Here is a 24,103-nt window from a genome sequence, read left to right on the forward strand (position 1 = left end):
GCACTACCATTCTTTCTCAACACTGTCTCTTCTTACCGTCTCATTTCCAATTTCCTATCCTTTAATTTTTTTAAAGATTCTATGCTTCTCGCCAATTTATAGAGATAAACTGCACTGTGTTGCCACATTTCAACCTTTTTAACAAAGGGAGTAAATGCAAGAATTCCTCAGGGAATTTCTCATGAAGGTCAAATCAAGTGTGTGTTGGAAGAAGACAAATGATTTTTATTAGTTATTTTTCTTTGTTTTGATTTTACCCTACTCTTCGGAAGGAACCAGTAATTGTAGTAAACATAAGGCCTTGTAAAAGAGTTTTTACACAATATTTCCTTTCTCAGTGTTATGGAGTGCAAACACGAAGCATACAGGCATATTGCTCCATCGCTTCCTGTTCAGAAGCTAAAGAATTCCAACAGGATTATTTACTTAAACTTCCTCTTGACGATTAATCCACTGCCCACCTCTCAAATCTGTCCACATCTTACTGTGATAACTTAAATTCCTCCACCCTCTCTTTAAAACATTTCAATTTTTCATTAACTTACAGAGAGGTCATAAAAATTCCCTCCTTTCCACATTAGCTGCTAAAGTTTATTCCTATAAATTGTACATCCTGATTTCATCTGTCGCTTCTAAATCTGTGCCATCTCTGAGCTATGCCAAGATTTCTGGTGAGTAACCTTTATGTGGACACTTCCTTTGTCCTTGAATTTTATCCTTGCAGTAAATATTTACTTTGATTTCTTAATGATTATTAGGTCTTTTTTTTTTTTTTTTTTTTTTTTTTTTCTTTTCTTTTCTTTTCTTTTCAATCTTCCTACAGGGTGTCTGCTCAAGAACAGGACCTCTTTAACGTCTAGGTCTTCCCATGCATTTTCTTTGAGATCTGTCCCTATCCCGCTCGGGGTCTGACTGTGACTTCTTTTTACTTCCTCCTTTGCTTGTCTCCAAAGAGGTGGTAATACTAAATTAACAGCATTTGTGAAAATGCCTAGAAAAATATTGTTACTGACATAAAACCTTTTTTAAAAATCATCTTCATTTTGTAAGTAAAAAGTTTTAATGAAATGAATCATTTTTATTCATCTTTGGAGTAAAGTTTTATATGTTCCGTCATGGATAGATTTTTCTTTTTTTATTGTTTAAGCACAAGAAGCCAGAGTAGGTAGTGGAAAACAGAATAAATTTTTACCAAGAAGAAATTAAAATACAGTTGGATATGAACATATTCGTTTTTAGCTCTATGGCAAAAATGAACTCTGATTTGGTGATAAGGTAAACTGATGCTTTATTCCTCTTTTAAAATCAGGTACTGTCTCAGATTATGTGACAAAGCTTTTGGGAAAGCTATTTGTGCATTAGCTTAGATGGTATGTACCCATATGTTTTCCCAGGAAATGGTCAATATATTTTAAAATTTGATTAAGGATAATACAAAATAAAATATGACTGCAACTCACCGTCTCAAAGAATGCTTGTTTAGTGGTCATATCATAATGATTGAAACTATTGGTAAAGATACTTTTTTAATTCCAAAAACCTACAGAAAGAAATCTATCAAAAGCCAAAAACGTAATTAATATAAAAATAAATGCAATTTTAAAAATAGTTTGATTCAGAATAATTTCAAATTTGGCATTATTTTCTAAGTTTATTATTTACAAATGATAGCTCTCTCGGATCACGTTCTCTGAACAGACTCAGTTGTGAGGGATTGTGTGCAAGTGATTTATTAAGGAGATGCTCCCAGGAGGTCACAGTGAGAGAGCGGAAGAGGCAGGACAGAGAAGGGAAAGAGCCAAGTGAGGGTGAGGTTTCAGGTGAAGTCCAGCCTGAACCTAACCTGCAGAGAGCTCCAAAGCATAAATTACACCTGGATGTCATTCTGCCCCAAGGCAAGGTTGCTGGGCTTTCACACTCCTGCACCTGTCAAACTTGAGCTGTGAGCTCTCTGGGGGTATATAGGCTTCCAGGCACCTCCTGCCCTCTGCACAGCTGGGTGAAGTGGCTCCGAGAAGTCAAAGGTAGTCCAAAGACCACAGGTGTCAATTGTTAGGAATAAAGCAGGTAGACACCGGGGATGCCTGTCTGATCAGTAAAGGAGCCCAGCAGGGATCCAGGTGAGTTTCCTACAGGAGCTTTATGCAAATTTCCTGGCTAACTGGAAAATGGCCTTGGATTTAGTTAACTTTTTCAATCATTGGTAGTTCTTGATATGAACAGCTAGCCTCATTTTGTGTACTTGCATTAGTGTTGAGATTGATCAACAAATGAATGAAAAGGAGAGTTTACTTCTGGTGAATTTACAGCACTTGGGCAAAACCTTGGGGCTGATTTATTGGTTGACTCGGTGAATGTTCTTCTTGTGAAAATTCAATTAAGCATGATACTCCACATTACACATGTCTAGTCCTTACCCCTACAAATTAGCATTAGAAAAGACTCAATTGGATTCTTTCTGTCTTGCCAGAAAATCGAAAGTGAGAAAAAGTCAAGCAAGTTTTCTTTGAAAGGGGGTTGGGGAAAGAAATATTACTACACACTTGACAACTTAAAATATCTCATTTTGGAAAATAGATTAATTCTTTGTGTATTCAGGATATCACCTGAGATGAAAAGGTCATCAAAATGCAAACCTTTGGGTGGTAGAAAAATTTGTGATACATTTTGGAATAAATAGCTTCAGAAAATTCAGACTACCCAGGTAGATACAACAAACTGGCTATGAAGGTAAGGAAAGGATAAATGCCATTTACCTATACTTCAGAAAATAGGGAAATCACCAGACATGCCATGACGGTGTAATTAGAGAGAAAAGGAAATACATCGGTTGCCAGCCCAGATGTATCTATCTTGCACAAGGCTGAATCAGAACATGGAAATCAGCCAAGCCTCTTGAGAACCTCTCCTTGACATTGTCTGGCCTCCAGGGCTCAATGTGGAAATGGCTGCTTTAATCTGCAGTGATGTTGGAGTTACTCATGAACACAGTAGTCTGAAGAAGACTTTTCCCAAATAGATTTATTAGCAGCTCTCTCATTGCTATTGGGACTCTGATGCAGTTATTTTACAGATGGACCTAGATACGCTGTCCAAGTGTCAGAATGTCCTACAAGTTCTAGCCCTAGTTAATATCTAGGGCAATTAATATCAGGTTGCATCTGAATCATGCTGAGATGAATCACCCAACACATACTGTTGGACCCTCCCAGAGGTTCTGATTTAGTAGGTCTAGGGTTCTCATGTGATATTCATGCAGTTGGTCAAAGGACCACACTTTGAGGACCACTGGACTGGAGAAATTAAAGAATTTAAGTCATAGAAACAGATAAATGGTGTGTTCAAATATTATATTAAGGTAGGGTTGAGGGAATAGGAGCAGCTTGCATTGCCAGATAAAAAAAACTTGGATGTCTATTCAGCTATAGTAAAATAGGTGTAAACCAGAGGATAACATTTTGGATGATTCAAAGGGAAAATCTGGCTACGTTTATATCATCTGGGCTTTTCAAGTGGAAACAGCTTGTTTGCCTGATGAATCTATATCATTTTCATATTTCTTTTCAAAAGACCTTTTATGAAAATCGGATTCTATGCTCACCCAAAATATTCATGAAGATGGTTTTTAGCATTTATGAAACTATTTGCAAAATGATGGGTGTTTCTAGTTAATCTGATTAGCCCAAAATGAGGACTTTTGCTTACCACAGGTAGTGATAGAAAATTGTGACAATGAAATCTTTGTCACCACAGTTTTGATCATTTTTCTTTAAAAAGCCTTTGATTACTTACAAATGCAGTATTATAATTTGTCCACAAAAATGTGGTGAATCCCTTCAAGAAATGCCTGGTAATAAATAGGTACTAGGAAAATAAAACATATTATTCATAAAGACCCAATATATTCCTGATATTATTTATCTTTAGAATATATATAGATTTTCATGGTGATTATGGAGGTTTTTTTCTTCCATTTTTTATAAGAAGGTTAAAATGAAGCCAGTTACTATCATATTAAATTTCACCTGTTTTCATTCATCATTTGAAAAAAAAATTGCGAAAGATATTTCCTAACGTGTCCTAGAATCTTGGAAGCAAGTGTGGCAGTTTTCTTCCTTTGAAGTCACAAATGCATCTACCTCTACCATTAATGCTGTTAAAATTAAGTTTTATTAATTTTATGTCTTACTAAAGCTTTGGTGCTATCAATGTAATTTTATGTTAAGCTGCATTTAACTTTCAGCTTAAGAAATATTTTATTCTTAGATGGGTATATAAAAGTTTGTCAGGTTGCTGAAGAAAGAAGTAAGAAGGAGAAAACTTGGCTTTTGCACAACCAGAAGCTAAACTATCTCAGCAGATAATCTACAAAAAACAAATTAGCCAGATATCTGCCAATGTATCTCACATTGCCTTGTTATAGACGTAGCTTCTGAAAATGAGCATTACATTCTATTTATTATGATAATTTTCTTATACATGAGCAAAGACTTAAGTCGTTTATTTTTTTTATTTGGATTACTCAATATTCCTTTTACTTTATCAATATTGAAAAATAAATCTTTAGAGAAAAAAGTAGATTTGGGTACATATGAACTCTTTTTCTGGCCTCTACCCAGTCTCGGTGCTCTTGGGCAATTGACATTTTTTCTGGAATTCAGTTTTCTCATTTGAGATCTCTTCCAGCTTCAACAGTCTGTGGTTCTATTATAGTAATTGTTTCTGGTTAGGCATATTCAATAATGGTGACAGCATTGCAATCATTTTTATGCTGGATAGGGTGCCAAGGGGGCTGGGGGAAACTGCAGCCTTATGATTTCAAGCTTGTTCTTTTTTAAGCACCAAAGGGGCGGGGGGTGGGGGGGGAAGCTTCATCTTTCTCTGCTGCACCCCTTTTAATAGAACGATTTGTTCTGTAAAATGTGGATTCAGTCAAAAGGCTGCCTTGAAGGACCTAGAAGACCACAGGTTTCCCACTCGTACAGGTGGGCTGTGTTCTCGCCTAGAGCTCAAGTTCCTCTTCCAAGTACATTCATGCTGTTGCCAGAATTCTGTTCCTTGCAGTTGTGGAGCCGGTGCTGTTACCCGGAGGCCTTCCTTTTCATAGGCAATACACAACATAGTTGCTTCTTCGTCTCTCACTCCTAGACCTTCTTCAGAAAGGCTCACCCAGGATCTCTTTTGATTATCTTTAAGTCATCTGATTGGGGAAACTTCGTTACTCCTGCAAAATCCCCTCACGTCTGCCATATTCTATAGTATAATCATGGGAGTGATAACCCATCACCTTTGCTATAGTTTGTTGCTTAGAAGCAAGTTGCAAGTTGCTTGGCATGGATACAAAGGCATGGATACCAGACCAGAATTATGGTGGCCATCTTAGAATTCTGCCTACCACAGGTAAGCAAATATGTTGACATTTGTGATTAAGTTGTGTGGTCGACCAACAGTAGTCATTTAACTTCTCTGTTGGTTTTCCCATCTGCAAAATGGAGAATGACAGAACAAACAGTTCTTACTTGCCAGTATTATTGCAAAGACTAATGAGATAATACATGCAGATTATCTCTTAAAATTCCTAGGACATTATTGGTTTTTTATTGTTAGTAGTTATGATGACTAGTACAGTCATTGATTATATTACTTGACTTAGCTGTTTTTAGTGGTAGGAACTTTTAATCTCATCTAAATAATTTTTCAGTTTTTATTGTATTTGCACCTCTCTGAGAAGTCCCTTTGGATTACAAAATGTGTTAAGAGAAATTGGCTTTTTGGTCTAGTATCTTCCTATATTCTGTCCTTGACTCCTGGAAGAATGCATGAACTCCAGACCTTGGTGAATTCTTCATCTCCCTAGGAAAGGCAATGGGACAATGAAAGAAGCAAGGAAAGAAAAAATATGAAAAAATATCTTCCACATTATCTGCCATTCATATACCTGCCAATACTATTGGGCCAAAGAATTTCAAAGTAGGGCCAGGGATAACATTCATACTCAAGAATAGAACAGATAACATCCACAGGCATTGGATCCCCTACTTTTTTTCCCCATTATTTGGTGATATTTAAGAGAACATGAAAGCATGGAAGGTAGTTCACACTATTGTATTAATTTTCTGTGTCCCTAGGTTTCTTGTAACAATTAGGCATCTGGTTGGTTTTCTGGATAAAGGTGAGTCTGACTCACATTTTATGTACTGTGTTCCTGTTAGTGCTAGAGTCTGACAACACCTAAATCTTCAGCAGGGTGTCACTCATTCAGTAAACCAGGATAAAATACAGCCTCTGTGCTGGACTCCATGTCAAGCACAGTACAAAGAGAGATGAAAGAACAAGGTCTTTTTGTCAAGGGATTCACACCAAGTGGGAAAGCCCCATGTCAATAGGTAGTTACAGTACTACCCATAACACATAAATGATCTCATTGCTTTTTCCCCACTTCAAATATTAATCCTATTTTACATTTAACTGTGACACATCAAAGTGAAAATAAGTTTTCTCTATAAGTTGCTCCTTTTATTTAGGTTTTAAGTTTTTGTGAAATTCCATAGACTACTAGGTTTTCAGATCTTTTTTCTTTTGTTTAGTTGCATTCCACGTTTTTCTTCTAGATGCTTTATAGCAACTTTCAACTTTTCTCCTAGGATCTTTTCCTTTTCATTTGGAATGGGAAATGTTGCACGTGTAAGAATTTATTATGTATGCAGTATTCCCCACTTGCTAAGTGAAAATCTAAGTTTAATATCTCAGTTGATGTAGCAGCAGCCAGCCCTATGAGGAAGATGTTGCTGGCATCTACATCTGTGTTTGACAGATGAGGATACAAGGTATGCATGAACATCTGCAGTAATTTGCTTGCTATTGCATTGCTAATAAGTGATAATTCCAAGGGAGAAATGTACATTTTTCTGCCTCCTAGTTCTATGGAATTTGCACTGTGTAAAACCTAACCGTGTTTGCATAAAGCGAGCCAGATGTGTCGTCTTTCTCTTTTCTCTGCGTTGGTTGTTATTGATGACCTGGGCATCTCGTTTCCATTGGTGTTTCCTACACTGCATCTCCTTTGCAGGCTGTGGAAATAAAGACAGAAGTCCATGCCTAGGGAACAAAGAAGACAAGAGACCAGGTGGCAGACAGTGTAGGGATTTCTTTGAGAGGTGCACTGCACAGATTTTTCACTCCCTCACACAGGGAATAAAGTTAAAGAACAAAGAGTTGAGTCTAAGTCCATCTGCTTCTCTTCAAATTAAAACCATTCATTAAAGGACTCTAAAATAGATCTTTTTTTTTTTTTTTATAAAAGAAAGTACTGTGCATTTTAAGGATGTTTGGCAGTCAATAAAATATTCTAATGTATTCTACTTTTGGTAAATCGAGGTTGAACTACTTCATGAATATGCCGCATGTGGAGGTATACATAATCACACCACACACACCCGGCCATTAATATCTTCTCTGTGAAATGTTTGTGACTGTAATTGCTGCTCTGATTATATATTGTGTGAACTTTGAAGCACGTTATTATATTGGGTGACTAATGGAATTTGGTAACAATGCACAGAAATTGGTATTCTGGAAAGAGTCGAGTTTTAAATTGTATTCTTTCCTGAGTTTGAAGTGGATTTCATGGCTCATCTACCTCACAGTATGTTTGTGGCTGATGGATTGAAATCTTCCTGCTGAATAGTAAACATCAAAGACAATTTAGGCTTCCCTTAGCTTGCTTGTCTCCCTTTTTCTCGTCACTCATTCAAAAAACAAAAACAAAACAAACAAAAAAAAATAATATTGTTAATTCACTTTTATTCATACTGACAAGAGGAGAAGGCATCTGTCAACACTTCAGTGGGTATAGCAGGGGTCCTGGGAGTGTGGTCTGTAAGCTTTGCAGGGTATCATTGTGGGCCTTGGAAGTAAAGGGGGCTGTTAGTGCATTCCTTTATTGATCCAGGTAGGTTACACATCTCTGGACACCCTAAACCCCTTTTCATTGTTGGATGGGCTTAGGGGTTAGAGAGAACAAATTTCTTCCACTTTTCTAAAGCTGTCTCTAATGTTGGGGAGTGTAATGCGAAGGTTAGATAGTAGAACATTTTTGGCAAACACAAAACAATTCCAATGATCGCTTGGGTTTCTCAACACTTAGAGACATTTCCTTGTGTAGGGTAAAATTTAGTCCTAAGGGAACTTATTAAAATAGAAGTCGATGGCATTTGTCATTCAATAGTTTTTCTTCAATTAAGTCAAATTGAAGCCTAGATTATTCACCATTAGGCATTCAGTGGGTGTAATATTTTTATTTGACAGTTCCCTATATAAAGAAATGACAGTTATAGATTTTTCGTATAATGTAAGTAATATATAGTTTCATCAATCATGTTCACATAATAAGCCTTAGAAACACAACCGTATGAGTAAGAATGTATCAGTGGTTCCCAAAGTGAGGTCCTTGGACCAGCAGCATCAGCCTCACCTGGAAGTTATTAGAGTTGCATGTTCTCAGTTCTACGTCAGACCCACTGAACCAGAAGCTCTGATGGGTGATGCCCTGCTAATCAGTGTTTCACCAAGCCTCCTTAAGTGACTCTGATGTAGGAAGTCATTGTCAAGTTATTATCATACTCAGCCTTTTTTCTTTTTCCTTCTTATCTCTCTCCTTTCTTTCTTTCCCTTTCTTTTTTTAGAGAAAGGGTCTTGCTATGTTGCTCAGGCTGGTCTGGAATTCCCGGCCTCCAGCGATCCTCCTGCCTCGGCCTCCCAAATTGCTGAGATTACAGGCATGAGCCACCATGCCCAGCCTGTAGTTATTAATAGATGATAAAATTGACACTCAGTGTGTTAGAATGATTGACCAATTGACCAAATACATGACTAATTAATTTTAAGGCTCTTACTCAAACCCAATTTTCCTGCTTATGTATGATGTGACCTCCCTCTCAAAGAAAGGAGCAAAGGAATAGGGAATTCCACAAAGCTGGAAAACAGTGACTCTTAAATGAGCTGAGAAAGGGATCATTTGACTGCATTATTATAATGAAAGTGGGTTGTGAAATCTATAAACATGAGAAAATTAACCTAGAAAAAGTTTTAATGACACGAGCAACACTTTTCTGGTCCTGTGGATTGGGTTCCTCATTTTCTTCGTAGTGGAGAAGAGAAATGCATGTAGTTAAACTCCAGCGGGGTGGCTGTGGAGTGTTAATAGAAATGGGAGAGACTATTTTAGTCATGGCTTTCTAGCCGAACGAATCCATCGACAGCTTTTCTACCGGGTCTTTCCCATGCCACATTACCCCCGCTGATAATGCCCTGTGGTGATTTTCCTGCACACACAATTTTACACACGGGTGAGAGAAGTGTCTTCGGGGCTGTGGTATCAGAATGAATCCCTAAGGCAGCAGGCGGTAACTACCCCTCCGGGGCTTGGGGAATGAACATTTTCCTCTTGAGCTGAAAGTAGAAAACTGTGTTCATTAAATGTAATATAAAAGTCTATAAAATGACGCCTGTTAAGATCTAGTTCTTTGTGAACTCAATTTGGGCTTTGTATATATAATCAAACAAGTAAAGTTTAAGTCTATTATTTGTTCAACTGGGAGGAATTTCCTTTGAATAGACAATGTTGCTATTAAATTATGTAAACAGATTGTCTGATATTTTTGTTACGTGTATATATAAAAATCATACAGCATATATATGGAAATGTACATCAAACATAAATGTTAGTGTTTTATGAATAATTATAAATAGGACACCCATGTACTGACCACTAAATCCGAAAGTAATTATTGCTGATGCTCCATATACCTCTGCTGCATATCCCAAGTCTAGTAGTTAGTTCACCGCACACAATTCCTCTATGCACTTTCATCTGCTGTTTTCTCTCTCTGAAACTACCCCCTCAGCACACAAACACACACACACACACACACACACACAATTATTAGGCTGGCAAACTCCTTCTCATCCTTGTGTATTGGCTGTAAAGATGCCATAGCTCTCTGTAGCCCATGTCTGCAGGGCACTTTGAAATGTCTCTTTTAGAGGATAATAATTGGTTTGAGAGCTTTTCAAAACTGGGATCTCATCTTTGTATGTTTTGGTTAACGCTCAGTACTGGCCTATACCTGACACATTCAATAAATAATGTTCAAGTATATTAATGACTGGCATTTCCACTTGGATAAACCACTCTAACCAACATCTCCCAATCCTGAGGATTTCGATAGGGTCATATACAGCATGGAATGAGCTAAGGAGTCCTCTAAAATGGGGAAAAAGAAATTGATAAGATCAGGATGAACAAGAGAAGAGAAGTACTGGTTGCTGTCATCCCTTTATCCCACAGAGAGGTGTTCCGTTGGACCTGCCGTGTGGGTTTTCATTCCAGCGGAGGGACTCCACCTCCGATTTGACCCTTTTTACGCTGAAACTGTACGTGCAGGAAAATAAGCAGACCATTTGGAACCTGACACTTGGAATGGGTGCAGCTGTTTAAAGAAGTTGCCTGAGAACACCAGCTGCTCATACTTAGGGACCTCAGGGCTGTGAATAGTTACAGTCACTCCTGTCCAGAGGATCTCTTGGCAGCTGAATCATGATGCTGTGCCTTCTGCTGGGAGAAGGGGACTAGATGCCTCCACCCACCTGGCTTATTGTCTAGGAAACATAGGTTTGGACATCTGGAGTCACTTTGAGACAACTCTGCTCACTGTACCACAGCTGTGTCTGGCTGGTGGTAGAGTCTACTGTCTAACTTGGTGATGTGTTCATCTTAAACCTCAAGGCTCAATGTCCTTAGTCTGACTTGCAGGGTTTCCATACTTTGGCCCATATTCCTTTCTGGTATTATCTCCCATGACTTCTCATCATGAGTTCTATGCTCCAGCCAAATGGAATACTGAATGTCCTCCCTCATGAGTCCCCTTCCGCACTGCTGCTGTGCCTGTACTTATGCTATTCTCTGCTCCTAGATGCTTCTTTGTCCTTCTCCCTATCCCTTTCCCTGTAAAGTTCTTGATCTCTAAGTGACTCAAGGCCATGAATACCTCAAGGTTCAGCCCAAACCTGTGGTCCTTTCTTGTCTGTGTATTTGCACATGTAGTCCTTTCCAGCTGGGATGAGCCCTCTTCCTCCCTACTTCTGTTCTCCAAGTTTAATGACTCCTCCAGGAACTTTTTTCTGAGCCTGTAGTGGAAAAACTATCTTTTCTCTGCTGACCCCCCATAAACTTTAAATTTGGCATTAACATACTCCCCCTTGTCTTACACATACATGTTTCTTCACATCCCTACTTGATGTCAAGTCCATTCAAAGAGGCAATCGCAACTTTTGTGTCATATACCCTAGAGTAACTTGCATATTATAGGTGTTCAATAATGGATAATGAATAAATGCAAAGATCAGGGCATGAGGTAGGTGTGTAAAAGGTAAGGAGTGGGGGCATTGCAGGACGCAGATTTGTGCCTTTGCCTTGGCCAGACGAGCTGAGTGTGTGTGAGCTGATGACAGTATCTCCCCCCACCCTCCTGCCTAATCCTCCACCCCCACTGAGATACCCTCATACCCTTGCTTACACGCAGAGTGACTCCAAGGATTACTTTTCAACCGTGAAACACGAAGGCCCGATTCATCATGATTTAGGAATGACTTGTAGGATAGACTAGGGACCCATACCACATGCTTTATGCTTTCAAAGTGTATTAGAATATATATTAAAGTGAGCAGTTAGCAGTTAGCTATCTTTTTCTTTCCATGCCGATTCAATTGAGAGGTGATGTAAGAGGAAAAATATATCCCAACTGCAGAGAAATCGGCAGGCAAGTCTCAAGATAATATTATTATTTTTAAAGTGATGTCAATGACATAAAACAAAGAAAGAAAGATCCGTGTGGTTGCTTAACACTTTCATATTTTTGCCTTCCAGGAGACAGAGCTGTTGGATCTCAGCCTTGTCAAGGATGCCAGATGTGGGAGACACGCCAAAGCTCCCAAGGTAGGAGGCAGAGCAGTGTGCATGCACCAGATGCTGCCTTGATTATTTAGCTGTGCCATGATATCAACTAATTGCCCCAATTAAAAGTTTCTCTGTTGTAGATGTTGTAAAACACAACAGCCAGTACAGTCTAAATACTTACACTCTTACGAAAAGATGAAAACAATATATGGGCAGTTGGACATAGGGGCTTACTTTATTCTCTCTAATTTTATTTTTATTTGAAACAAACAAACAAAAAAAAAACAATGCCAAAGTTACTGGGTCATTGTAAATGGTTAAGACGGGCTTAAAATTATTTGAAAAAATCGTTGGACCTCATAAGCATAAGGGAAACTAACCTTTAGACATGATGAACAGAGATTCCATGTAGCTCAAATGCTTTGCAATTGAAATAATTTCATCCCTGAAGCCAAAAGGTGTATAGTCTTATTCTGTGAATGTTACTAGTGAAGACCCAAAGGTCAGTTGTATGCAGTGTCATTTGTTTTTGTTTGAAAAACTTGCCAAAGAAATAATTTGAAGAAGTATTTGCAGTTTATTTTTTGAGAATTGTTTCTGCATGTTGGATGAAGAACATACATATTTTTTAAACTTAGATTATCTGGTAGTGTATAGTAGCAGAAAGTGTTAGCTCAACATCAAAGTTGAAAACTATTTGTATTATATTTAAAATTTAGTACTTTGAATACTTCATTTCTAGCAGAGAGGTTATTGGAAAATAAAGAGTACACTTAAGAGCTCAATGCCTATTTCCATAATTGATTTAAAAAGTAGTGATTTTCTATTTGAGTGTTTTCCCACAACTTTTATTTTATCTTTTAAAAGTCAAAATACTTTCTTCAACATTCAAAATGATCTGTTGCTTTGGAGATGCCACAAAAAAAAAAAAAAAAATTACCTGGAATGATGATTCTTCAGGGACATAACAAGGCGCAGTAGGTGCTAACAAATTCTACCATAGAGCAAACACACAGCTGTTGCTTTTTTTTATAAAAAGGGTTAAAATGAGTACAGTGAAATGTCAAAAATAAAATTAGTACTGTTTTCAAGAAGGCTGCTTCTATAAGTGTTTCTTGTGAAACGGTTGCATTCATTACACTCATCTCCTTAGTAATAAGGGATTTCAGTAGTGTGGTCTTTCAATGTGGTATCAGGCTTATCGTAATTGGTGCTTTGTTAATGATTCAAAATTGTTCACAGTTCTCAGTGTAGGAAAGAACCTTTTTTTCTTCTCCCAACAATATTTCAGCCAAGTTTCAAGTATGCCTGTTAGTTCCAAGAACTATATCGATAACGTAGCTATAAAGTTTCCTTTTTAATGCAAGTTTATTGGCCCAATTTAAAATTTCAATATCAATATTGGTTAAAGATAGTGGCCTACAATGTATCAGACGCTGCTTTGTCTCCACACATTGGGAGTCAACATCAATTCTTCTGCGTTATGGAGAATTTCTTTCAGGCTTGAATCTGTCTCTTTTATTGCAGTACACAGCTTGCTTATCAGTTAAGTGTTTCCTTTATGGATGTGGTTTGATAAATGTCTACTGAATGTTGACAAATGAACAGAAGTAGGGTCCATATTGTGCTCAGCTGATAAACCGCTATTAGGTCCTGAAATACTTGAGGATGGGTTTTTAACGCTCAGAATACTCTTGGCTTTGACTGTTTTTCCCTTCTTTTTCCTTGCTGGTGTTCAAGAACCTCACTCTCCTTTAATACGGTATTTCCAAAGCCTAGTTCTGTTGAATATTACCTGTGTGGCCTTCCTGAAACACATACTTCTTCCTCATTTGCTAAGAGGTGATAATAATAATAAGTACTTCAAATGATTGCTGTAAGGATGAAATCAAATAATTCATTAGCAAACCTTTAGCACAGGAGTTCTCAAATTTAACTGTTCATGGACTCACCTGGGAAACTTTAAAAAAAATTCTGGTACCTGTTTTCCACTCCCAAATACTCTATAGTGCCACAAGAATCAAATTGTTTACATGTGTGACATGTGACGTGGGCATCCTGGTTTTGAGAAAAACTTGCAGCAAAATTTCAGCACTGCTGCCTTAACTTATTGCTGGTATATAATAAGCACTCGCTAAATATGAGCCACTATTGTTGGTATTAGCATCATTATTTTTTGTTGATATTATTAAAAATTTCAAGTCAGATTTGCAGGAAGCCAATTCTCATTTCACTCACTTAATTTAGAAAAGTTTATATTAGCAAGAGGGATCGGAGGGGAGGGGTTTGGCTGAAAGGGGCTTTGTGGATTGACAGGCAGGAAAGAAGTTGACATTCATATCTGGCAAGCTTCAAGTTGCCAAAGAAAACCCTGGCTCAAACTGGAGAAATCAAAAGATCGTTTATTTAAAACGATTGGAATGTATTGAAAATTTCAGTGGAAGTGCTCAGTTCAGGCGAAGTCTCATGCAGCTGCTCAATTAATGTCACCAAGGATGAGGTGGCCCATTTTCCACAGATGTGGCTTCCAAGGCGCTGGCAGGAGTCCCTTTTCCATCTTAGGGTTTCCCAGGGTGGCTGTCCTCTGTATGCCACCCTTGGCAGCTCCTGGCTTCCCTACAGCTTCCCTACACGACAACAGTTCTATATAATGTGGGCCAAGAGAGAGCGTAGCTGTTCACTAGAGTACCCCAGAATGATTACAGTATAATTACCTTGTAGAAGAAGGTGTATGGCCTGGAGGAGGAAAACTAAATAGACCATTGAGTTGTTCAGGATAAAAGCAGCAGCAGGACTTAACAGGAAAAGATTATAAAGTGTAAAGATCACTATGAAGTGAGGAAAGCTTCAAAACTTGGGACAAAAAGGCAGTGTAACATGAAGACAGATTGAGTGCAAGACTTTCTGCGGGGGCTTATAGACCGTAAAGGATGTAAGAACATTTGTGGAGCAGATGTTTATCAAAATACCCAGGCACCCTACAAATATTTATCTGTATATTCATATTATTTTTTTGTATTTCACAGCAACTCATTATATAAAAATTCAAGATCGAGTTGAAAATGAACTATATTCTGTGCCTGCTGTGATTTGAAATAACATTTCTAGGAAATGGAAAAGTGTCCATGTGTTGGCCTGTTGATAAATTTAAATGTCAACTCCCAGTATAATGCATACAATTCCAGATCTACTTTTCTGCATATAACCTTTGTTCAAGTTACCAGTTTCGAAATTTCTCATCAGAAAGAAATTAGGAGATTTTTATCCAAATGTAAAAACGAAAAGAAAATATCTTTGAAATCTAAAATGTATTTATTTTTCCTTTCTTGCTCCCAGGCTTATGAAGTACATAGAAGGGCTAGGTGCTTTGGTATATACATCTTGTACTTTCTGGGTGGTCATTTCAAAAGGATTTTTGCTTTTAAAGGGTGTTTATCACTGTGGCTTCTGACCTATTAGTAGTTCCTGACCCAGAAGATCAGTTTGGTGGCTCATGTGCAGCATTCATAAAATGAAAAAGACTTGACTAGAAAATATCAGTGTCTCGTGCAGAGCAAAGTTGTTTCATGAAACTTTTTTCATGTATGTGTTTATATGTTCTTGGTCACAACATAAAGTGTAATTTTTACTGTGGGCATATATATATATCAGAAAGATTTTTTAAATGATACTGAAAAAGATTATTGCTTCATCCTCAGGGATTCTAAGGAAGTATTAAGTCCTTAGGTATATTGAAAAGTAGCTGAAACTAGGAAAGTAGATGTTTGGTTTCAGGTGCCAGCTCTGCTATTAAAGAGCTTTAGGAAGTTGCATCTTCTGCCTATACCTCCACTTCCTCATCTGTGAAATGGGGGCATGGGGCACATGGTTATAGGTGTGTAAGTTCTGTTAGCCCTTGATTCTGCCTTTTAAATTGGGAAGTTAATCAAGCCAAGGCTCTCCATCTTACAGATCTAAAACTGATGTTGAACAAGTTTACAAAACATAAAACTCCTTTCCTTGGTCAAGCAAATCAGGTGAACTTAAAAAAAAAAAAAATCAGGTCACACTCTAGGCAAAGTAAGGTTTTTTGCAAGCAAAACGGATTTAAGACTTATGTTAACCTTCACGCATGGCTTCTTGAAAGCAATTCTAGTATTGCTTTTGGGCTCCATAAGGATCGATCTCATGGTTACAGAGGCCCCTCCAACTTTAGTACATGAAAACTCCATGCTGCTGACATTGACCTCTCAATGTTGTATGTGACAGTATCACTGAAAAATATTTCCATAGTTTTATTTTCAAACTGTTTCATGCAAAGGAAACTGCTTTGCATGTTTATCTGACGACCAGTTCATTCTATTGGTAAAGGGCAGTTATTTCAGATATGTAATGGTAATGGTAATATGGATTCTTTGTAGATATCTAGGTCACAGTTAAATTCTAGGTGGTACATAGCATAATTGTCTCTCTCAGTAGTCATAGCATTGAAGGGAGAATAGGGCCTTGCTTAGGATTAGGGTTTAGCTTAAGTGAATGTTGTGGCTGGTTTGATCTTCTATCCAGACCACTCAAACTTTCTCCATTATGAGCAATAAGACTGTGTTGCTTTCTTATGATTCGTGTGTTCAGTATAATAGCACTTTTAATTAACTTCCAGAACTTTTCCTTTGCATTCACAACTTGGGTGACTGGCACAGAGGACTCGCTTTTGAACTATCTCAGCTTTTGACACGCCTTCCTAAGCTTATCTTTTCTAGCTTTTGGTTTAAAGTGAGAGATGTGTGACTCTTCCTATCACTTGAACACTTAGAGGCTATTGTAAGGTTATTGGCCTAATTCCAATCTTGTTGTGTCTCAGGGAATAAGAAGGCCCCAAAAGAAGAAGAGAGATACGGGCACAGCCAGTCAGTGGAGCAGTCAGGCGACACACAACATTTCTCAATTAAGTTCACTGTCTTATATGGGCACGGTTCATGGTACCCCATAGCAATTCCAGGGGTAACATAAAAGATCACTGATCACCGATCATCATAACACATTTAATAATAATGAAAAAGTTTGAAATACTGAGATAATTACCAAAATGTGACACAGAGCCAAGAAGTGAACACATGCTATTGGAAAAATGGTTGCTACAACTTTTTCATTTGTAAAAAACACGGTATCTGCAAAGCACAATAAAGCAAAGTGCAATCAAATGAGGTGTGCCTGTATCTATAGAAGTCAAATGCATAGAGATAGAAAGTAGAATGGTGGTTGCCAGGTGCCAGGGGAAACCTGGGGAAAATGGGGAGTTATTGTTTAATGGATACAGAGTTTCAGTTTGAGAAGATGACAAATTTCAAGAAATGGATGGTGGTGGAGGTTGCATAACAAGATGAATCTATTAAATGTGATTGAACTATGCACTTAACAATGGTAAATCTGATGTATATTTTACCACAATAATAAAAAACAAAAGGAAGAGTCTGAAAAGGAGCAACCAATGAGGAGAGTGAAGGACCAGAGAGAGCATATCCTGGATGCCTAAAAAAAGTACTTCAAGTATTTCAAGAAAGAGAGAGTTAAATGGTGAATTTGGATCAAATGAATTTTCTTCTAGTAGATTTTTTTTTCTACTAAGACTTCACTTTTGCACACTTACAATTTTACTGAAGATGCCATTTTGCATACGCTTTAAATTTTTTCCCTTTATTATGAGCATTTCCTGTTAATATTCCAACATAGGCTATTTAGGGGTTGTTGAATCTCAAAAAGCTCATCATAGAATCTGGATGCCAATATATAAATCTCATAATGAGCTGATATTTGGATGTTATACAACAGTGGTTTTAATGAATCATCCATGAGGCCTGGAGTTGAAAAGAATGCTTTATTTATTGTCTCCCTTTGCTGATTATGTGCTATTTCCCTGACTTTGTACCAATTTTACCATTGTGTGAAACCGCAATCATAAAATTGGATGTAGATGTTTGAGGTTTAGGCAAGAAGAAAACTCTTTATACAACCAAATAAAGATTTCTGCCTTTTTCACTCAGTTGCTAAGATCAATCTTTGAGGCTTATTCTTGGCTCCAGCTGTTTCTTAATTTACCTAACATGTTGGAATTGTTTGTTTGTTTTGTCATTCTGTTTCTGTAAATGTGTGTTTATTTACATCTTTAATAAATGGGCAAAATAGGGCTAAAAATTTACAAAATGATCTGTGTGTGTGTGTGTGATGATTTTGACAACTATTCACATTTATCTTTAGATGTAAATTATATGGCATAGTTCCTTTTTTATGTTCATTAAATTCCATAGATGTCAGTGGTTTCCTTGGAAACAAAAACCTTTATATAACTAGTCAGAGATTTGGTAGCAGAAATATCAGGATGCTGGCGGGGGCGCGGGGGGTGTTTAAGGAATGGTTCCCTTGGTAGACATTTGCATTTAAAACTCTTCTGGCCTTTATACCTGTCCCTTACCCTCATGGCCATTCAGTGGTGAACAAGAGAAGATTTTTCAAGGTACCATTAAAGTATAGGATGTCTTCTCTAATGGTTAAATGCTTTTTACTTTTTTTTTTTTTTCCCCTAAAAGCAATCACAGATATACTAAGTCTTTTCTGGGATATTAATATAATTTCTCAAATTTTAGAAGATGTTGGTTTGTCTCTTATCAACAGGTAAATCTGTGTATTTGACCAATGCCTACATTACTCAGTATGCGTGTATGTCTATCTGTAAAATACAGTAAACTGAATATGTGTGTGGTTGAATCAAGATTCCATGTTATTAGGCCGGGCGCGGTGCTCACGCCTGTAATCCTAGCATTCTGGGAGGCCGAGGCGGATGGATCACTTGAGGTCAGGAGTTTGAGACCAGCCTGAGCAAGAGCGAGACCCTGTCTCTACTAAAAATAGAAAGAAATGATCTGGCCAACCAAAAATATATATAGAAAAAATTAGCCGGGCATGGTGGTGCATGCCTGTAGTCCCAGCTACTCAGGAGGCTGAGGCAGGAGGATCGCTTAAGCCCAGGAGTTTGAGGTTGCTGTGAGCTAGGATGATGCCACGGCACTCACTCTAGCCCGGGCAACAGAGTGAGACTCTGTCTCAAAAATAATAATAATAATAATAATTCCATGTTGTTTATAACAAGAAGGACTGGTATTAGGACCCTACCACCAAAGAGTTCAAAAGGACCTTAAAGGTTTGTAGAGAGGGTAGGGGGAGACCACAGTTACGACCAGAGTTAATTGTAGATAAAAGTCATGCCAGCCAAGAGTATTCTTACTGTGAGGAGATCCCTTATTGAAGACAGGATTAGTACCCAGGAGTTAAGTAAAGCCCAGGTCTTTTTTTTTTGTTTGTTTTTTGAGACAGAGTCTCACTCTGTTGCCCGGGCTAGAGTTCCATGGCGTCAACCTAGCTCACAGCAACCTCAAACTCCTGGGCTCAAGCGATCCTCCTGCCTCAGCCTCCTGAGTAGCTGGGACTACAGGCAAGCGCCACCATGCCCGGCTAATTTTTCTAAGTTTGCAACTCATTTTATCATTGCTTTTATCTGGTATAATTTCAATCTAAATCCAATTTGTTGTACATGCAATGATACAGAATTGCATTTTGGAAACATTTCTCAATTTTAATTCTTTCAAATGCAACAATACGCCATCTTGTGGATGTATCTGATATTCATTTCTTAAATTAATACTACAGAGTGAACCGCTTTCTAAGCCAGGGTTTTTAATCTTGAGTTCACATACAGAGATATGAGAAGCACTTGGGGACCTTTTATTAATAAAATCTTGATGTGAAGGCTACACCCAGATCAATTATATTAAAATGTCTGATGTGGGGCTGAAACACTGATATTTTCTTTAAAGTTCCTCAGAGATTCCAGTGTTCAGCCAAGTTTCAGAACCATAACTCTATGTAAAAAGAGTACCAACTTCAATGGATGGTTTCTTTTTAAAAATAGGGATTTTTATGTAGAAAAGCATTGAGAATTTTCCTGCAAAATTTCTCGTCAAAAGGACCATTTTTAAATCTAGTCTGTCTTAAACTTGACTGCTACATTTAATACAGAGAAATGGACCATAGTACTCATACTAGTCCTTTCTGACTGCCATAGCAAAGCACCACAGTACAATTCAACCCATAACAGTATTCCCTCATTACATGACAAAGCCAAGTTTATTTACTTATTTATAAGGAGTAGCACTGTAAGATTATTTCGCTCTTGGTTTAATATAGATAAGCAGATTTTTTTCTTTATAATCAATACAATTGACGAAGTAGATAGAACTTTGTAGTCAGATTGCTTTTGTGGAGTGCCTCTATTGAGGAATGTGTTGCTTTCATATCATCAGCACTCGTTTTTATATGACCTGGAGCATTCACCATGTGTCATTGTGCATGTTAAGTGCCTGCAAGAGTGTAGTGATCAAGGGTACAAGCTCTTGGGTCAGATAGCCAAGCCTCCAAGGCCGTTGCAAGCTTTATAACCTAGCAAGTTTTGTCACATCTCTGAGATTGAGTTTCCCCATCTGAATTATAGGAATAATCTCCTTGTTTATCTAATCTGGTTGGAGTCATTGAGTCCTATTGAGGACTCAGTGGCCAGGAATCAGTGATAACATGCATGTAAAACACTTAATGCAATTGTCACATACATTGTTATGTGCCACATACATTTTAGCTATCATTAATGAACTTTATTAAGTAAATATAAAGTATCACTGATTTTCATGTGATGTATTGCAGCAGGTAAAAGCAAATCCAAGTTGCATAATTTATCTATTTATAATAGAATTCCATGTACTACCATGGATTGCTTCACACAGAGATTTATACTTTTGTAGCTCTGGTGTTTAAACCTACCTATGAAAACCTAATTTTTATATGTTAACTGTAGAAAAATGAACTTCAGGCATATTTATCTTTGCAGCAAGCACCTACCCCGAGAGAACTAGCACAGCAGTGTTGTTGTACCAAGATGTACAGTTCTTATTTAGAAAACTGTCTAGATTTGCTAACGGTTAAATGGATTTTCCCAACAAGCAAAATAATTTTAGGGCAATGGACCATCAGTTAAGAACATGTTGGTATCTTTTTCTGCACAATGAAGCCACTGAAGCAAAATCCGAAGCACTGTTTTAAAATGGGAATAACAAGGTTTGGGGTCAAAGAGACCCAGATTCAAATCCCAGTGCACATATTAGCTGAGAGATGCCAGGAAACTTTCTTAGTTCTTCTGAATAATACTTGCTGTATTGAGTTGTCTGGTTATTTGTATTATGACTGACTACAAGATGCAAATCATAATGTTTGACAGATTGTAGGAGCTCACTCATTGCTACTTAACCTGCCTACCTGCCTACCTGCCTTAAGTTCACTTTGTGGTTTAGTCTTTTTTGTGTTCACTGAGACTGATAGATAATTATGCTTATATATTACTTGAACTGCATCCATTTGGGATATTAGGTTCTAAAGTAATTTGGCATGTAATATGACACATGGTCCAACAGGGGGAAATACTGGGATGTAATTTGACACATGACTGAACAGAGGAAAAAGTTTTCAATGGGAATATTGTCTGAAAATATGGGGCATGTCATTATAATTCCTTTTCAAGCTTAGGACTTGAAGTAGACTGGGCGCTATGCTTGTCTTCAGGTGACCTGGGTGCTATGGTTTGAATGTTTGTGTCCTCTCCAAATTTATGTTGAAACTTTATCTCCAGTGCAATAGTATTAAAAGTTAGGGGGGTGATTAGGTCAGGAGGGCTCCTCCCTCCTGAGTTGGGATTAAGGCCCAAAGAAGCTTCATACAGTGCTCAGCCCGTTTTGCTTTTCCTCCTTTGCCAGATGAGGACACGGCATTCAAGGAGCCATCTGGCAACAGAGGTGCAGCCCTCACCAGACACCAAACCTGCCTGCACCTTCATTTAGAACTTCCTACCCTCCAGGACGATGAGCAATAAATTTCTATTGTTTACAAATTGCTCAGTCTCAGGTATTTTGCGGTAACAGCACAAACAGAGTAAGAACACTGGGTTTTTAATTTGGGCTCTGCAGCTGGTAGAATGACCTTGGTAGAGTCATATTACCTTTTAGGAACCTCACTTTCTTCAACATAAAATGAAGGAAATGAGCAAGATAATCCCTGGAGACTAAAGATAATATTCATAAGCACCATAGAACTCTTGTGAGAATTAACTGACGCACATACCTGAAATGGATTTGCCAGACTTAATGTGTGATATGTTAATTTGTGAGGCAGATGGGTAGAGTGGAAAGATCTTAAGAGCGTATACCAATATATTCTGAGAAATTCTTTCTTTACCATCTTTGAATGGGAAATGGCTAAAAAATTGTTAAATTCTTTCCATTTATCATAAAAATGTGAACTACTACATCATGGCTTTTGGATGTGAAATGTGACACATAGTAGGTATTTTCGTGGATGAAAGAGTTCTTTGACTGTCGTTTTCCTTTCCTATCAGCATAGTCAACATTGTTAGCTGTCTAAACTGAAATTTCACATAGAGAAAGAATAAGCATTTATCTTATGTAAAAAGAGGCAATTCAGAGTTAAAATAAAGTAGTAGAATACTTGCCACTTGACAGATCTTTGTTAATAGCAGAAATAAAATTTTCCAAGACTACTGAAATGATGTCTATAGAGGTTTTGAGGAGACGGAATAACCTAATTAAACAGTATGCTTGGTGGTGGTTGCAAAACAGGATCATGGGGACTAGCGGACCAGAAAATTCTACTCACTCACCTAACACATTTTCTCCATGCCTTTTGGTACTTCTGTAGGCAGATGCTTCTGGATTCTTTAAATTTATATCCAAGCATTACCTATTTCAGTTAAGACCAGTGGGGTTAGGAGAAAAATTTGCTCATCACTATTGGCCATACATGGGCATAACTCTGTGAACAGTTATTGCATCTTTTCTCAGGGACGGAGAATACTTTTTAAAAACCGGAACTCAATATTTGTCCAAGTAAGTTCCTTGGAATGCTAATAGGTGTTACAAGATAAGGGTGTTGTCTAGGCAAATAAGTTTGGGAAATGCTAGAGGTTCCTTTATTGAAAAAAATTCTCATAGCCTTTGATGTGTTGGGCAGAGATTGGGGTCAGGTTTTTTCTTTTATTTTTAAACTGTGAATCACTTTGTTATAAGCATCTCCTAGGATTAACATTCTGCTGCATTCACATAAGTGCCCTGATAGCTGGAGATTATGAAGTTAATCTCACACTCTGTATGGGGATCGGAACACCAGTGTAGGAGGAGTCTGTCCGCAAAATGGTACGGATACCCAATTAAAGAAGTTTGAAGATGAAGTTCTTAGGTGATCTCTTGATAATACACAGTTGAATTTTGTCTTGTATCATATCATGAGTTGTTTTTAATTTTAAACTTTATTAGAATTAGTCTTACCTATTTTTTTTCCACATCATAGACCTTGGTTTATGACAGAAAGCCATCAGCATTGCCCAAATATTATTCAAGACACAAATATTTTCATAGTATCTGGAAACTAGTTTGGCATTTAGACCAGCCTAAAGCCTGATGTACCACTAGCGTGGGATTCCGTGTCTACTGATTATTATTTCTGGAGATCAATTTTCTATGGCTTCACATCTTATTGCTTATATTAAATTGTTACCATGTGGCCTTCTTGGAAGATCTTAAATCAAGGTAAAGCTTGAATTGAGTTTAGATTAAAAGTGTGTAGAAGTTACTTAGGGAACAATTTCTAAAAGCCATAGCTTCTCCCCGGTTCCTGGTATGGGTGTCTCTGTATAAGAGAGAGAGAGAAGTTTCATTGTTCTCTGGTTCATGTGAGTTGACTTTAATGCCCTGAAAATGAAGCTTTGGCTCTGTTTCTGAAGCTTTGGTACTGCAGGGACAGCTGTGGTTAAAATACTCTACCAGTATTACCCATGTGGCCATGATTAAGTTGCTTAACTTCTTGTCTTGATTTCCTCATCCATAAAATAAAGCTAATAATACTGTTTCTCAAGGTTGTTGTGAGGATTAAAGGCCTTCTTACATGTTTTATAGCAGGGGCTCCCTAAGTGGTAGCTATTACTATCCTTAAAACTATAGATCACAGTACATATGTTTAATAGACTCAACGTTGGTGTCATTATTTGACAAATTAGACTCT

The 24,103-nt window shown here is 37.6% G+C and overlaps 1 protein-coding gene across 2 annotated transcripts in view; it reads left to right on the plus strand.

Moving 5' to 3' along the window:
• The window catches only part of PLCB1 (phospholipase C beta 1), a 652,483-nt gene that overhangs the window by 196,752 nt on the left and 431,628 nt on the right, over positions 1-24,103 (plus strand). For both annotated transcript variants that reach the window (XM_069495451.1, XM_069495450.1), the window contains exon 3: positions 11,927-11,995. In XM_069495451.1, the coding sequence (XP_069351552.1) occupies positions 11,927-11,995 (69 nt within the window). The remainder of the gene's footprint in view (positions 1-11,926; positions 11,996-24,103) is intronic.

This window comes from Eulemur rufifrons, chromosome 20, assembly GCF_041146395.1.
Source record: "Eulemur rufifrons isolate Redbay chromosome 20, OSU_ERuf_1, whole genome shotgun sequence".
Taxonomy (NCBI): domain Eukaryota; kingdom Metazoa; phylum Chordata; class Mammalia; order Primates; family Lemuridae; genus Eulemur; species Eulemur rufifrons.